The sequence below is a fragment of the Protopterus annectens genome, chromosome 14.part0 (genome assembly GCF_019279795.1).
Source record: "Protopterus annectens isolate FY-2018-M chromosome 14.part0, PAN1.0, whole genome shotgun sequence".
Taxonomy (NCBI): Eukaryota; Metazoa; Chordata; order Ceratodontiformes; family Protopteridae; genus Protopterus; species Protopterus annectens.
In genome coordinates, this window is record NC_056748.1 from 1151680279 (window position 1) to 1151694847 (window position 14569).

The window sequence follows — 14569 nt, forward strand, 5'->3', positions numbered from 1 at the left end:
GGATTCCCGATTCCATGTAGATGGTAACCTAGCCTTTGACCAAAATGTGCCCAAGGTGGTAAGAAGATCTTTCTGTGTTGTTCAACTTATAAGTAAGGACATGACATCTAGGTTTACAGAGGTCATCGCACCACTCTGCTCAGCCCTCATCAGACCCATAATAGAGTATAACACAGAAGGCCTTTGGCTAACGAAGTTCGCAGATGACTGCAAACTAGGAGCCGTAGTCAAGTCCCCAAATGATATGAACATCTACAGAAGGGCCTCACTGAGACATGCCTGGTGTCAGAGCCATGGCCTCAAGCTCAATGCCAAAAAGTGCAGTGTCATCCCCTTTGGTAAAAACTCTGTACCCATGAACTACCACATAGGCAGCAATCTACTTAACACCGAATGCGTGATAAGAGACCTTGGGACCCAGGTGGACAGTAGTCTCTCCTTTGATAGTCACATCGCCACAGTAGTCAGGAAGTCCTTCTACGTGGCACACCTCATCATAAAAGGTTTCTCATCCAGGAAAAAAGAGGTCATTGTTCCCCTCTACTCGTCACTCATTAGACCCATTATAGAGTACAACGCCCCTTTTGGTATGTACCTCACAAGACATCTACAACAACTGGAAAGGCTGCAGAAATACCTCACAAAGAGGATTACTGGCCTCAAACAGATGCCCTACGCAGACCGTCTCAAAAAACTCCAGCTTTACTCCGTAGCATATCGCCTACTCAGTGGCAATCTCTGCCTAACATACAAAGCTATGTCAAACCCAGAGCTGTTGGACGTGCTCCACTTAAAGAAATCCCAGTCCCTACAAGCTATACGCTCTGGGGACCTAAACTTTGTCACCACAATAAACGGAACATGCTGGAAGGATAGATTCCTGTCCGAGAGACTTTCCATACTCTGGAACAGACTACCTATGTCAAACAGAGCTTCTCATTAGCACTCTTCAAGAAGAATCTTGATGATTGGATGGGAAATAGGAAATTCACCCCGGGGATCACTTCTGTGGCTCTGCTTGACAGGGGCACAGGAAAATAATTTTCTTGGGTGGCGAAAGCCAGGGTACCTTTTTGGCTAGGCTTATATAAGCCCTAGGGCCAATAGCCTAGTACCTACCTATGAACCTTGGATTTTGGCAAATATGGTACCTTCATCACAAAATCTCCCTTCTTGCAATTTCCAAGACTAGAAATTTGACAAGCCGGAGGATGTAGATACTGGGATCAAACCGATTTCAGAGGAGGAGTTGCCTGACTGCTGCCTTCTAAAGACATTTGAAGACTTTGTCCATTCACCTGTTGGAGTGAAAGGCAGTTACTATGTCAACTGGGTGATGACTCCTATATCTGGGGGATTAGAAGTTTCCCTTTTTTTTTTCCCCCTAAACCCAGTGCCCTTCCATCCTCCTGCCAGACACCCATCCTATAAATGAATGAAAAAGCCATCCAGGCTATCCTGCCTGTCCAAGATATTTGTTAACTGGGATAGTCTGACTGGGCACATGCCCTTTTTCAGCCGAGGCCCCGGGGGGGGGGGTTGCCTTTTTTTTTTCTGTGAGGCCTCTGTTACACGGTCCTATGGCCTCAGTGGGACTTGTTTTGGAGAAGCTAATATGCAATGTTAACTCAGACAACAGCACAACTACTCTTTCACAAAGCATGAAAAAAATGCTTAGTAGTAACCCAGACAAAAAAGAAAAAATGCTTAGGATTTACTACAGGAAAGAAAATTTAATATAATGTTGAGCACTTTCATCATCAAACTATATTAAGACTTTGTCAAAACTTTGTAATAAATTGTTGAAACACATTACGTAGGATGTAAATCATGCAACTGGTAATGCAACAAGTTCAACAAACCATAAGAAAAGTGTATTAAACAGATGGAAAAAGTATGTAAAACGTACATGTACGTAAATAAAAAAAATTGCTAAATAAATGTATTGAAATTCCTGAGTGGGAATCAAACAGGGCCATGATGCTAAGAGTGATCCTAACCACTAGACCACAATGACCCCCCCCCCCCCCCACACACACACACACACACACACACACACACACACACACACACACAAACTTTTATACTTGGAAATGTTGTAGCATTTAACCATATATGTCATTTAAATTCACAGCATTCCAAGGCAGTTTTTTGACAAGTTGTCTCTTACGTTGATACTCTGAGAGAGCTGTTAAATTTGGAGCAACAAATAGAATGCTTAAAGTATTCATATTGTCCTTGTTTAAAATATTGTATTGATGATCATAAATTCTAGACCTAAGTTGTCTTTAAATTCTACTCACGTAAAAGAGACCAAGGGCAGTAAGTATGCACAACACATTTAATGTTTCAGTCATGCTATCCGTAGAAGGAAATAAATATTTTGAATTTTGTGTTCCCAAAACGCATTCAATTTGGGCAGTTGCTAATTTTCTAGTTCTCCCTAAGCATATTCCATTAGGGTAGTTGGTGGCTTTTTACCATCCCCTTAGCACTTCTTCTTCAGTGCCATCTGTGCTGTACAGCTAGGTTCAGTTTGATTATTTTTGCTATGATTTACAAATTGGGTGCAGTATCCCAGTGCAGGTCTTTTGGGGGGGGGGGGGCTTACATTTATGAATGGTGATTTCAAAAGAGCCACCACGCTGGAAAGTTTCTGTTAAGAAATGCTGGATACCAAAGTCATGTGGTACTCTGCATTTTACAGGATCTGTGAGATGGTACACTGGACTACAGGATGCATCTTGCCCACCTCCCTTCAGGTCTGTATCATTTAGGAGCCTCTCCCTAGCCTTTTCTGTCTCATTTATGCTGTCCTTCATTTTGTATGCTGTGAGGGGTTTTATTATTTTTCTGCAGCAGTTGGTGCAGAGAAACTGGGGATTTATGGAAGGCAGCAGCATATAAAGAGGACCACTGACGGCTAACTCAGGGAGGTCAACATAGCAGCAGTTCTGAGTGCTGAGTAGTCTTCTGCCAGAAGTGCACGTTCGGTTGTGTATTAGGAGAAGGCAATCTAGCTACAGGTCGTGAATTATTGTGAGATTCACATAACTTTATGCATTACTTATCTGGTTTTAGGTTTGGGATTAGAGTGACATTGTATGCTTGTGAAGCTTTAGTTAAGTGTCTTGTATTATTTAGTGGCCATTTGTACTGGCATCACAGAATATTCCTTAGATTCTTGTTCATGGAGCAAGCTGGAGACTTTGTAGGGTTTCTAAGTATCTTCTTTACACAGAGACCAGCTATCACGGAGCATGGCAGCACACCTAATTGACTTTGTTTTTGTTGGTCTGTATGTAATGATGTGGACTAGAAACGGAGAGGATTATAACATTCATTAGCCACTTTGCAGAATTTGGGAAGCTACCAGCAGAAAAAAATGTAATGAGAATGAAAGAACAGAAGCCAACTAAGGAGGTGGAAGTAATATTCCACATTTACAGAGTAAACGGCTAAGATAGAATGAAACTGGTTAGACTTTGGCAATAGGGGTTACTTGACACTTATGTCACCAAGTGCTCTACTTAGAAGTTTGAAAAAAAATTTTAGTACTGTAGACCCCATACCGTGCTTTACCAGCCCTCAGCTTGCTGAAAAGCACAGGATTGCTTGTAGGTAGATCCATTCCTGACTTCAGTCCATTCTCAGCCCATAGCTCTGTCCATCTTCAGGGCCCACCATCATTATGGGCAAGTCTTGGATGTAGTCCTTGATCAGGCAGTTTCATAGACTGAGCAAAAGACTGGAGTTGGACAGTGTCCTGAACTTACGGACTTGGTCTGGGTGAAATGTTTGGGGGGTTGTATAGTATCCCAAACTTGGGGACCTGTCTTAGGTCTGTTGTGTACCAGCCAGGGTCCCATCTAGGCAGAGTTGCAGAGGATTAAGTTTATTGGGGTGACAGGGACTGGGGAGACATAGTGCTGCCATCTCTGGTACCTTACTTACAGGTTGACAATGCACTTAGCCCCAACCTGTCCATAAATCCACATCCACGAGTCCGTGTGCAGTAGCCCGTGTAGGATGCACATCCGCACCTCCAATGTGATTTAATGTCAGGATGTTGTTGCTGCCCCCTGTAATAGCAGACGACCTGCAAGACCCCTGTTATCCATCAGATGTCGCGCAGGAGCTTGCTTACCACTTGAACCCTCCTCATAAGGAGAGGAGTATGCAGTTTTGGAGTGACTGACTGAGCCCAAAAGGTGTTGGATTTGTTTGACAGGTGAGAAGGATGCTTCATGCTCGTCAAATGATATTTATAAAAATCAGTGTATACCACGACTATATATTCCTCATTCTGAAAGCGGTATGGGCCTCCTCGACAATGATTACATGTACGGACCTGAGTGAAAGTTTTAAAACCTGAGGAGAATAAGTTTAAAATGACTTTTCTGTTTAGTTTAACAGAAGCATATCAGTGTCAAGTGGGAATGTAAATCAAAAAAAATCAGGCAGCAACTGAATGTGCCAAAAAAAAAATATATAAGGTGAAGGATCAGATGAAAAACAAGAAATGTGGAAAATGATTAAATATACTTGCAACTATAGAAAACTTCTGGAAGAACCTCATGTTGATCAGGATCGAATGTAGGAATGGTTAAGGAGAGATAAATTCAAACCAAGAGATGAAAGGTTAATATTGGCAACCCAAGACAGTTGAAACGTACACGTTGGTTTGTAGAGTTCATTGAACATGTGGGAGAAACAGATAACTGTAGGTTTTGTAAAACAGAACTGGAAACAGCCGCATATGCTGTTGCTGGTTGTGATATACTAATGGCAGAAAGACCATACTGTGAGGCATAGTAATAGTATATATAGTACAGCTAGTAGTCCATGAAAAGAAGACAGAAGTAGCATTGATCATTGAAATCGCTACACCCAGTGACTACAGTGTCTTGTGTACAGAGAGAGAGAAAGAGACAGACAGTCATATAATACCAGGATTTGCAGACAGAAGCAAGCCAATGTGGAAGAAGGATACCCAGACAATTCCAATAGTAGTAGGAGCAATGGGTCTTATAAAAAGAATTTGCAGTTGTACTGTGATACGTTACCAATACATGCAACTCTGTACAAATTCCACAAGGAGTCATTACTGTGCGTATTACGGGTGCTGTGAAGAGCACTTCTGGCTAACATTAAAGAATGAAACAATACTAATTTTATGAACTTTAATCATACTTTGACTTAGGAATGGGATTCACTCCCGTCATGGTATTAGAACCCTTCATAGATTAGTACTAGGCTAACTGCCCTTATAAGCCATTTTAAGCTTGGCCAATTACCCCATTTGAGAATCCAACCCTGCACCAGCCTCCCACCATCTCATCTCATCCCCTTTAAAAAAAATCCAATGCTACTAGTGATCCAAGTCCATTCACAGATTCGAGTCACTGAACCACTGGATTACAAAGACAACAGTCTATTGAAAAAGGTAATCCTTGGAGTATGTGTTCACTGTTTGTTTTTGTAGCTTGATATAACCTCATTTAGTGTTAATAAATTGCATTATATTGAAATGTTAACATGTTTATTATTGACAGTATTTCATATTACATTTGCTGTTTTTTATTCACAGGAAGAAACCTGTTTTTCCAGCTGATGCCAGACTCTGTAAGGGTCTGTTCAACAGATATGTTGTCTTGGCAGTAAAAGAGGCAGTGAATGCAAAGGGGTGTTCTGAGAAGCACCTTACCATAACTGCCTCCAGGTCATCTTGTGATGAAGAGTTGTGCATCCTCAAGGATGATTGGTAAGTCCTGATGCCACTGTATATTGTGTTTGCTTGTATGTGACCTTCTACGTTAGGGTTATATGCTGGCAGTGTTTAAGGATCCAGTGCCAGCACTGACGTTTTGTTGGCCTGCAGCCATTAGCTCTACTGCTGGACGTAAATAAAGACAACAGTCCCACAACACATGAGAAGTAACTTTGTTCTTTGGAGTGTGCCATTGCTGATATAAAAATTCTGTTTTATGCTGCAGTAACTGTGCATTTGAAACTAGTCTGGCTAATTCGCTCCTGATAAAGAAGGGTCGACTGCTCCTGTTTCTGGATGAATTACTTTTGGCAACATAGCAGTGGTTAACTTTAACTGGCCAGTGTGCTCTTGTGGTCTGCTTTAAAGTTCTGTTTGCAGATGCCACTCTGTTTCGCTGGCTTGTGAGACAACCATATGAGAGAAAACACTATACCGGGTAAAACTACCTATAATTCCAGACGCAAAGGTACTTTTCCTTGTAGGTCTTGTACTGCTTGTACACATATTCATAGTACTACACCATATATTCATCCTGTTAGAAATTTTACACTATACTCTCATTCATATGCAGATTGTAAAACCACAGATGTTATTTATTTTTGTTTCTGCCAAATATGTCATGCCTTCTATATAGGAAAAACAAATAGAAACTTAAAGGATAGAATATTGGAACACGTAAGAGACATCAGAAATAACAAAACTACTAGTGCGCTTGCTCAACATGTTTTAAACACTGACCCTTCACACTCTTTCAAGTTCTTTGTTTTACAACATATACATAGAAATGTGAGGGGAGGAGATATAGAAAATTTCACAGAGAGCCGAGAACAAAGATGGATTATCAAGCTCAATGCTGATAGATATCCAGGCTTAAATGGTTGTACATCACTGGTTCCATTTCTTAAAGCTAGACGCCTTCAACACAATTAATTTTTTGCATAAAATAAAAATATATATATACATATTTCTTTTATTATATATTTTGTATTATGCATTCTTTTTTTATATATATATATATATATATATATATATATATATATATATGCATTTTTATGAGATTATTTTATTGTTTTAAATTAGATATGCATAAATATGAATATACTATGCATTTTTATTTATATGCATTTTTTATATATATGCATTTTTAATGAGATTATTTAACTGTTTTAAATTAGATATGCATAAATATGAATATACTTTACATTTTTGTGTATATATATTTTATATTCATATGCGTATTTTACAATATTCTTGTCATATATGCCTTTAAATTTTCAAAAGTTGTATGATGTCACTAATTGGAAAAAAATTTTTCACTGAGAGTGATATAAAACAAGCAGTTGAACAGTTAATTCTTTGTCTGATGAAGCAACGAAGGTTGCGAAAGCGCTCACCTCTCCTTTTTACTTTGTTTAAATAAAGACGTTATTGTGTGGTACCCGGTATAGTGTTTTCTCTCATATACTTCTCTTTTTATATACTGGGTTTTACCTGTATAGCCGTTTTGCTTTTCGTTTATTAGTTTATTTTTATTCGGCAAAAGGACACACGCGTCTATGGAGAACTTAGATACCAACTCATCGAATGATGGTCACCATCAAAGATTTCTTAGAATACTGGATATTCCAAATAATCCACTACTTACAGCGTCTTTCAGTGAAAATATACAAGATAATAGAAACAACCAAGATCTATCAGAATTCTTTAACCAATATAAAAAACTTGAGAATCTGATGTACAAATACAAAAGACTCCAATGGCAACGGTTACATCTGCAAGCATCACTAGACTCCAAAATTATTCCACGTGGTCTAAGAATACTGAATATGCCTACATATGGTGAGTCTTTTCCTATTCTTTTGAGAAAATGGCAAGAATTGAATTTACAATTCAGTACAAAATATATGGATCTCTTAATTGACTTTTTTCTACCCATTGAGAATGAACTTAAAGCTGAAATTATTGCCACAGAATCAATTATTAATAAGAACTTTGTACAAGATACAGTTTTTCTAAAAATGAATGAACTTCAGGATAACATCATGTCATATGAAAGGAAGCTGCAAAACATTAAACTATCAAAACTTAACAGAAACAAAAAAGATTTTGCTTTAAATAATGTCTTCTCATGGCCCAAAGAAAATAAGTTTAGACATCAAACTGTTTCTGACAAGGCAAGGAATGTGCATACTACACCTTTAAATTCAGATTCCACCTATGCTGCAGTTACACAAGGCACTCCCTGTTCTCTGACAACTGAAACAGCTTGTATGCAAGAGGAGAAGAACACCAGTTTAACTCTCCGTTTCTGAGTTCTCTGACCAACAAAACAGTAATTTAAAAGATAAAAACAGTAAATTAGGAGCTATTCCAAAGAAAACATATGCAGTTTTTCCTATTTACAAGTCATACTTCATCGACTCTAAGAAAGGAAGGAACTTCAAACATACAAGTGACTGAAAACACAGAAAGTATTTTTTTAGATGCCAGCAAACAAGGCGACTTCACTTTGAGAGTACCACTACCTTACAAGAATCGAATGAAACAATATGTACACAAAGGACAGTCACTGCAACTGGGTTCACTGGAAGGAGCAGTACATTCTCCGAAGAGGAGATGGACTTAACTACAGGTTTGATCTTGAACCTTTCCTCTATTATTTTAACACCGGAACAGTTGAATGTTTTAAATAAGGGCCTTTCATTTATACCTGCTAGAAAGGCTAATCTTACAGAAATGATTAAAGACCTTAAATTATTAGGCAGGAATTTGTCTCTAAAAGTTTTGTTCCCAAACAATGTTACAAATAATATGAATGTGTTTAAACAGCCTAGCACTTTCATTCCTTATACTCCCCCGAGTATACAAAGATTTCTTGATATATGTGAAACATCTTTTAGGCAGATATATGATGATAATTTGAGTGACTATTACTATGGAAATCTAAATACAAGTGAATATAGAGCACTGAATGAACTAAAGAACTTGAATTCTGTCGTTATTAAACAGGCAGATAAAGGTGGAGGTATTGTTATTTTAGATAAGCAATTGTATGTACAACAAATGTATAAGTTACTGCTTAATAATGATACATACAGAGGAATCTCAAAAGTTACAGTGAATGCCATCATTGATAAAGTGTCTTTTTTGATTTTTGACTTATTAATTACTGATTCCGACACTTGCAGCAGCTGGGGAGGCCACAAAAGTTCCTCACCAAAAGGATAAATGGTCTCAAACATCTGTCCTATGCTGCCCGACTGAAAGAACTCCAGCTCTATTCAGTAAACGCTTACGCTTGCTCAGAGGTGACCTTTGCCTAACATACAAGGCCATGTCAAACCCAGATTTGATGAATATGCTTCACCTCAAAAAATCTAGATCCATCAGAGCCACAAGGGCGGGAGACTTAAACCTCGACACGGCTATTAATAGGACGTGCTGGAGGGATAGATTCATCACCCAAAGACTCCCTATGCTGTGGAATAAAATCCCGGTATATGTGAGGCAGAGCACCTCGCTGGCCTTGTTCAAGAGAAATCTTGACCAATGGATGGGAGATCGCAGATATACCCCAGGGATTACCTCAGTGTCACTGCTCAACAGAGGCACAGCAAAATAATGGGTATAGTTCCCCATACTAAAGGGGTGGCGTAAGCCACAAAACTATGGGCTAGGCTTGTAAATGCCCTCGGGCAGATAGCCTAGTATGAACCTATGAACCTATTTAATAGATGAACCACTGTTTAAATACTTTAATGTCTTGAATCCAACTATTCCTAAGATTTATGGCTTACCAAAGGTTCATAAAGACAGAAGTCTGCCACCAATGCGTCCCATAGTCTCAGGCACTGGTTGGTGTACAGAACCACTGTCTATTTATGTTGAAAGTACACTGCATGTGCTCTTAGACAAATGTGAAAATATTTTAAGAGACACCAAAATGTTTCTAGAGAAATTACATAATAGAATTGAAAGTTTATCAGATATTAATGACTTTGCTGTTGTTACTATGGATATAGAGTCATTGTTTACAAGTATCCCGAATACATGGGGCATTAATATGATTAGAAATTTTCTTACAAGAAATAATTGCTTCACCAATGAAAAAATACAACTTATATGCAGTTTGTTAGAGATTATTCTGGAAAATAATGTATATTTTGAAGAACAATTCTTTCTGCAACAGATCGGCGTTGCCATGGGCACACCATGTGAAAATAGTTATGCTAATCTATCTCTTACATTCTGGGAACAAACACATGTCTTTTCTGATAAGAATCCATTTATTAGTCCGCTTTTATGGTATACACGTTTTGTGGATGATGTTTTTTTATTATGGAAAGGCAATATATCTGAGCTTATATTATTTATTAACTATTTGCATACAACTACTGATTTTCTGAGATTCACATACAAATTTTCTACATCTGAGATTGATTTCTTAGATGTACATATAATCAAATCAGAGTTGACAGGTTTTACCAGCAAAATTTTTCACAAACCCACGAAGAAAAATACATACCTTCACAAAACCAGTATGCATCCTAGACACATTCCAAGAAATGTGCTCAAGGGGCAGGTATACAGAACATTAAGATTACACAACAATGATAATGATGCAGTACTAGCTTTGAATAAATTGAAAACTGATTTTTTAAGAAGAGGATATCATATGGATGAAATAGATAGAACTATTTCTGATGCTTGGACACTCAGGGACTCTAAATGTAAAGCGGATTTTCAATCTTCTAATTCTATTACGTCAGCAGTAATTTGGGAAATAATACACAAAATAATAGCATTAGAGCGGTTTTTCAGTATGCTAATAATGTTAATCAGTATACTAATATTATTAAACAACATTGGCACATTTTACATGAGATTCCTTGTTTACATTCTTTCATTGGTAATGCACCTAGTTTCAGTTTCAGAAATAATCTAACATTAAAACAACAATTGTGTAATAAAGACGTCAAAAAAAACTACCTAAAATTCCAGACGCAAAGGTACTTTTCCTTGTAGGTCTTGTACTGCTTGTACACATATTCATAGTACTACACCATATATTCATCCTGTTAGAAATTTTACACTATACTCTCATTCATATGCAGATTGTAAAACCACAGATGTTATTTATTTTTGTTTCTGCCAAATATGTCATGCCTTCTATATAGGAAAAACAAATAGAAACTTAAAGGATAGAATATTGGAACACATAAGAGACATCAGAAATAACAAAACTACTAGTGCGCTTGCTCAACATGTTTTAAACACTGACCCTTCACACTCTTTCAAGTTCTTTGTTTTACAACATATACATAGAAATGCGAGGGGAGGAGATATCGAAAATTTCACAGAGAGCCGAGAACAAAGATGGATTATCAAGCTCAATGCTGATAGATATCCAGGCTTAAATGGTTGTACATCACTGGTTCCATTTCTTAAAGCTAGACGCCTTCAACACAATTAATTTTTTGCATAAAATAAAAAATATATATATACATATATTTCTTTTATTATATATTTTGTATTATGCATTCTTTTTATATATATATATTATATATATGCATTTTTATGAGATTATTTAATTGTTTTAAATTAGATATGCATAAATATGAATATACTATGCATTTTATTTATATGCATTTTTTATATATATGCATTTTAATGAGATTATTTAACTGTTTTAAATTAGATATGCATAAATATGAACATACTTTACATTTTTGTATATATATTTTATATTCATATGCGTATTTTACAATATTCTTGTCATATATGCCTTTAAATTTTCAAAAGTTGTATGATGTCACTAATTGGAAAAAAATTTTGACTGAGAGTGATATAAAACAAGCAGTTGAACAGTTAATTCTTTGTCTGATGAAGCAACGAAGGTTGTGAAAGCGCTCACCTCTCCTTTTTACTTTGTTTAAATAAAGACGTTATTGTGTGGTACCCGGTATAGTGTTTTCTCTCATATACTTCTCCTTTTTTATATACTGGGTTTTACCTGTATAGCCATTTTGCTTTTCGTTTATTGTGAGACAACCAGCCTACTTTGTACTATGATGTTAGGTTTGACTTGAAAAGCAGTCTCCCGACATCAGGAAAGTGCTGTGCTTAGTACAGCGGACGGTTTAAGGTACACTACAGTATGACAGTGCATACGATTGTAGCGAGTGCTCTTCCTGGTAATGAGCTGTTCCTTGCAACACTTGGACTGCTACACCCCAGTGCCTATAGCAAGACTGAGCATAGACAATGTAACATTCAGATGACTGTTAGGACCTTCCTATCACTGATGCATGTATGTCTTTTCACTCTAAATTTGAATACTACATGGTCGTCATTAACCTAAGTGTTAGTGACTTGCGATGCACCTCCCTTAGACTGTATGACGAGGAGCACAATGTAGAGCTCTCAGCATAAGGGTGGAAGGAGGCTAACGTTAAGCAGTGTCCAACCATCACTAGGAATGATGCCACAATTCAAGCAAAAGATGATGAACACACGTTGGTTATTAAAGAAGTTAATCTGGACAGAAATGGAAGACAGGTGCTGCCTACGTCTGCAAATATAGCCTACACTTCACTGTGGAGGTTTTGCATACTGGCTTAGACATTCTGTACCCCTCTTAGTGCTGTTTTTTAGGCCGTATAAGTCTACTGAGGCTTCCCGTATAGTTAATGCACTGTTTGTCAAATCTGAATTTGTAGGTGGTCTCAGTGTAAGGAGCCTAAATATGTAAATGCCCTCTCTCAAGGCCTTCCTAAAGTTAGAAATGTGGATATTTGTGTTGTCACTGAAACATGGTTCCAGAGCAGTGATAGTATTGTCTCCTTCAAGGGCTTTCTCGGCCTATTTATTGTTTAGGCCTGCAGGTCTGGATGCCACAGATGATGGTGGTGGCTTGTCTGTACTTATCCGAAACACCATTAGTTCGAGACTAATTGACCAATCCTGGCTAACTATAGAACCCCTGTCAAGGGCACCAATAAAGCACTTTTTTAATAGTGTCTCTCCAGTAATTTACTTATTTAACATTTATTAACTGGGTGAGTGTACCTGTCCGGGGACCCTTTTAAGGCACAACCTGAGACAAAATGATAAACAACAAACATACATTTTTGCTTAAGTATACAAAGAAAATAAAAGTGGGATTTGTTAAGAAAATGACAGCATAACTATTTACATGGAAGATCAATGCTTGAATATGCAGTAAAATAAGAGGGAGTACATGTTAAATAAACCGTAGTACAAATATTTACAGCTCCAACACCATATTTCTAACCATCTTTAACTACTCCTTCCATAAGTTGTTATATCTACACCTCTACAAATCTTTTCTTTGACTTGATCATTGCAAATGTCCTTGTTCATGTAGTACCCTGCACTATCTGAGGCACCAAAATACTCTGTTTTCTCTTCCCCAGCACAGTCTGCTTTTGATCCCTCACCCATTGTCATACCCTTACTGGAAAAATCATGACAGCACTCTTATTCACTGCATGATCCCAGTGTAGATCAATGGCTAATGCATCTGTTCACTTCTTTTATTGAGTGCTCAGTGCCTAAAATCAGTTTTAATTTCGTACGTTCATACACACACATTCACAGACACAGAATTATGATGTAATTGTAGTAATGACCAGAAACTGTAGTAAAATTGTGTGTGTAATTTCCTGGATTTCATTACATGAAAATAGACTTTTTGAGAATGAGAAGTGTCCTTGTAATGACTATTACAAAAAAAAAAGTTACCACTTACTAATCTCAAAAAAGTTAGCAAAGAACTTGGAAGTAATATAAAATCCTGCAGAGCTTGTAGCACACTAAAATTGCTACATCAGCCAAGGATAACCACAAGGCATGTAATTTTGCATTTTTAAATTTTACTAAGAACCTGAGAAGTAACCCTCACCATTGTACTAAACTAACTTCTAATGAAATCACCCACTCAACTCCTGAAGATATAGCTAAGGTCTTTGCAGATAAGTTTAGCTCTGGCATCTCCCCTGTGTCACGCTTAAACTTCTTTGTATCCAGTCCATACCCCACCCCTGGTAGTCACCTTTGAACAGGTACTAAAAGCACTCTCCAAAACTAAAAACACTAGCTGTATTATTCCATTTAACACAAAGGGCTGTTTCTGTCTCCATAGGACATGTCCATCCCCTGCTCCAGTCAGAATTTCTCCTTAAACTATTCAACCAGAGCCTCTCCATAGGATACATGCCAGAGTAGTTCCCTCTCCATAAGGGAAGGCCGCAATATGAAGTCTGGCAACTAAAGACCTGTTAGCTTTACCAGCATCAGTTTCAAGTTGAAGGATTACATTAACATGAACCTTAGATCATAGCCCATTTGGTTTTGTAAAGGTAGATCATACAGACTCTTAGATGAACAACATGAGGGTGACTCCATGCACACAGCATACCTCAGTTTAGCTAAGGCTTTTGACATGGCACCCAACTCAGCCAGTCAAACTCTCTAACAGTCCCCGTGTGCAACCAATTGAATTGCCAGCTGGTTCATTGGGACCTGCCCTCCAATTGACATGTCACCAGTGGTGTACCCCAGGGCTTTGTTTTGGGACCACTTCTAATTGTCTAATTCTCTGATTTCACATCTGACAGTAAAGACCTCTGTTTAACCAAGTTCATAGAGGATTGCAAGTTTGGAGCAATCAGCAACTCCCCTCAAAAACCTTGGATCCTTCAAGAAGGCCTAATGTAAATAAACATGTGGTCAGGATCGTGATTTAAAGCTTAATGCCAAACAAATCTAGCATTT

General features: G+C 37.8%; 1 protein-coding gene across 2 annotated transcripts in view; it reads left to right on the plus strand.

The window, feature by feature from the left end:
- The window catches only part of DNA2 (DNA replication helicase/nuclease 2), a 1108563-nt gene that overhangs the window by 71082 nt on the left and 1022912 nt on the right, over nucleotides 1-14569 (plus strand). For both annotated transcript variants that reach the window (XM_044056952.1, XM_044056951.1), the window contains exon 3: nucleotides 5591-5764. In XM_044056952.1, the coding sequence (XP_043912887.1) occupies nucleotides 5591-5764 (174 nt within the window). The remainder of the gene's footprint in view (nucleotides 1-5590; nucleotides 5765-14569) is intronic.